This window comes from Acanthisitta chloris, unplaced genomic scaffold (genome assembly GCF_000695815.1).
Source record: "Acanthisitta chloris isolate BGI_N310 unplaced genomic scaffold, ASM69581v1 scaffold25580, whole genome shotgun sequence".
Lineage (NCBI taxonomy): Eukaryota > Metazoa > Chordata > Aves > Passeriformes > Acanthisittidae > Acanthisitta > Acanthisitta chloris.
The window spans coordinates 3231-3807 of NW_008652558.1; the positions used below are offsets into that span (position 1 = coordinate 3231).

The 577-nt window shown below is 56.8% G+C and overlaps 1 protein-coding gene across 1 annotated transcript in view; it reads right to left on the bottom strand.

Moving 5' to 3' along the window:
* The window catches only part of LOC103805139 (high affinity nerve growth factor receptor-like), a 1191-nt gene extending 636 nt beyond the window's left edge, over positions 1-555 (bottom strand). Inside the window, exons 1-2 of the mRNA XM_009077777.1 lie at positions 385-555; positions 4-26 (exon numbers count right to left, since the gene is read on the bottom strand). Of these exons, the coding sequence (XP_009076025.1) occupies positions 4-26; positions 385-555 (194 nt within the window). The remainder of the gene's footprint in view (positions 1-3; positions 27-384) is intronic.
* Positions 556-577: the final 22 nt, after the last annotated feature.

Sequence of the window (577 nt, forward strand, 5' to 3'; positions counted from 1 at the left end):
ATGGGCAGCATGGTCCTGCCCCCCACCTGCCCACAGTGGGGCTGTCAGTGGGGCAGGGACCTCCTAGTTGTCCTCTCCCCATCCCTGACCCACTCATCAAGCCCCAGGAAGAAACTTTCCAGGGAGGAACTAGCACAGGTTGCCCAGAGAAGCTGGAGCTGCACCAACCTCAGAGATACTCAAGGCCAGATTGGATGGGGCTTGGAACAACCTGAGCTAGTGGAATGTGTCCCTACCTATGACAGGGGTTGGAATGAGATGATCTTTAAAGTATCTTCCAACCTGTTCTATGATTCCATAATATCTACATATTCTCCCCTTCTACCTGAGGTGAATTTGTCATGTGTGATGAGCAGAACTGCATGGCTGGATGTGCTCACCCACCCCCCGGTAGTAGTCGGTGCTGTAGATGTCCCTGGACATGCCAAAGTCCCCAATCTTCACCACCAGGTCGTGGCCCACCAGGCAGTTGCGGGTGGCCAGGTCCCGGTGCACGAAGTGGAGGGAGGCGAGGTACACCATGCCCGAGGCGATCTGCGTGGCGATGTGCAGCATGTGGCCCAGGGCCAGTGGCCCG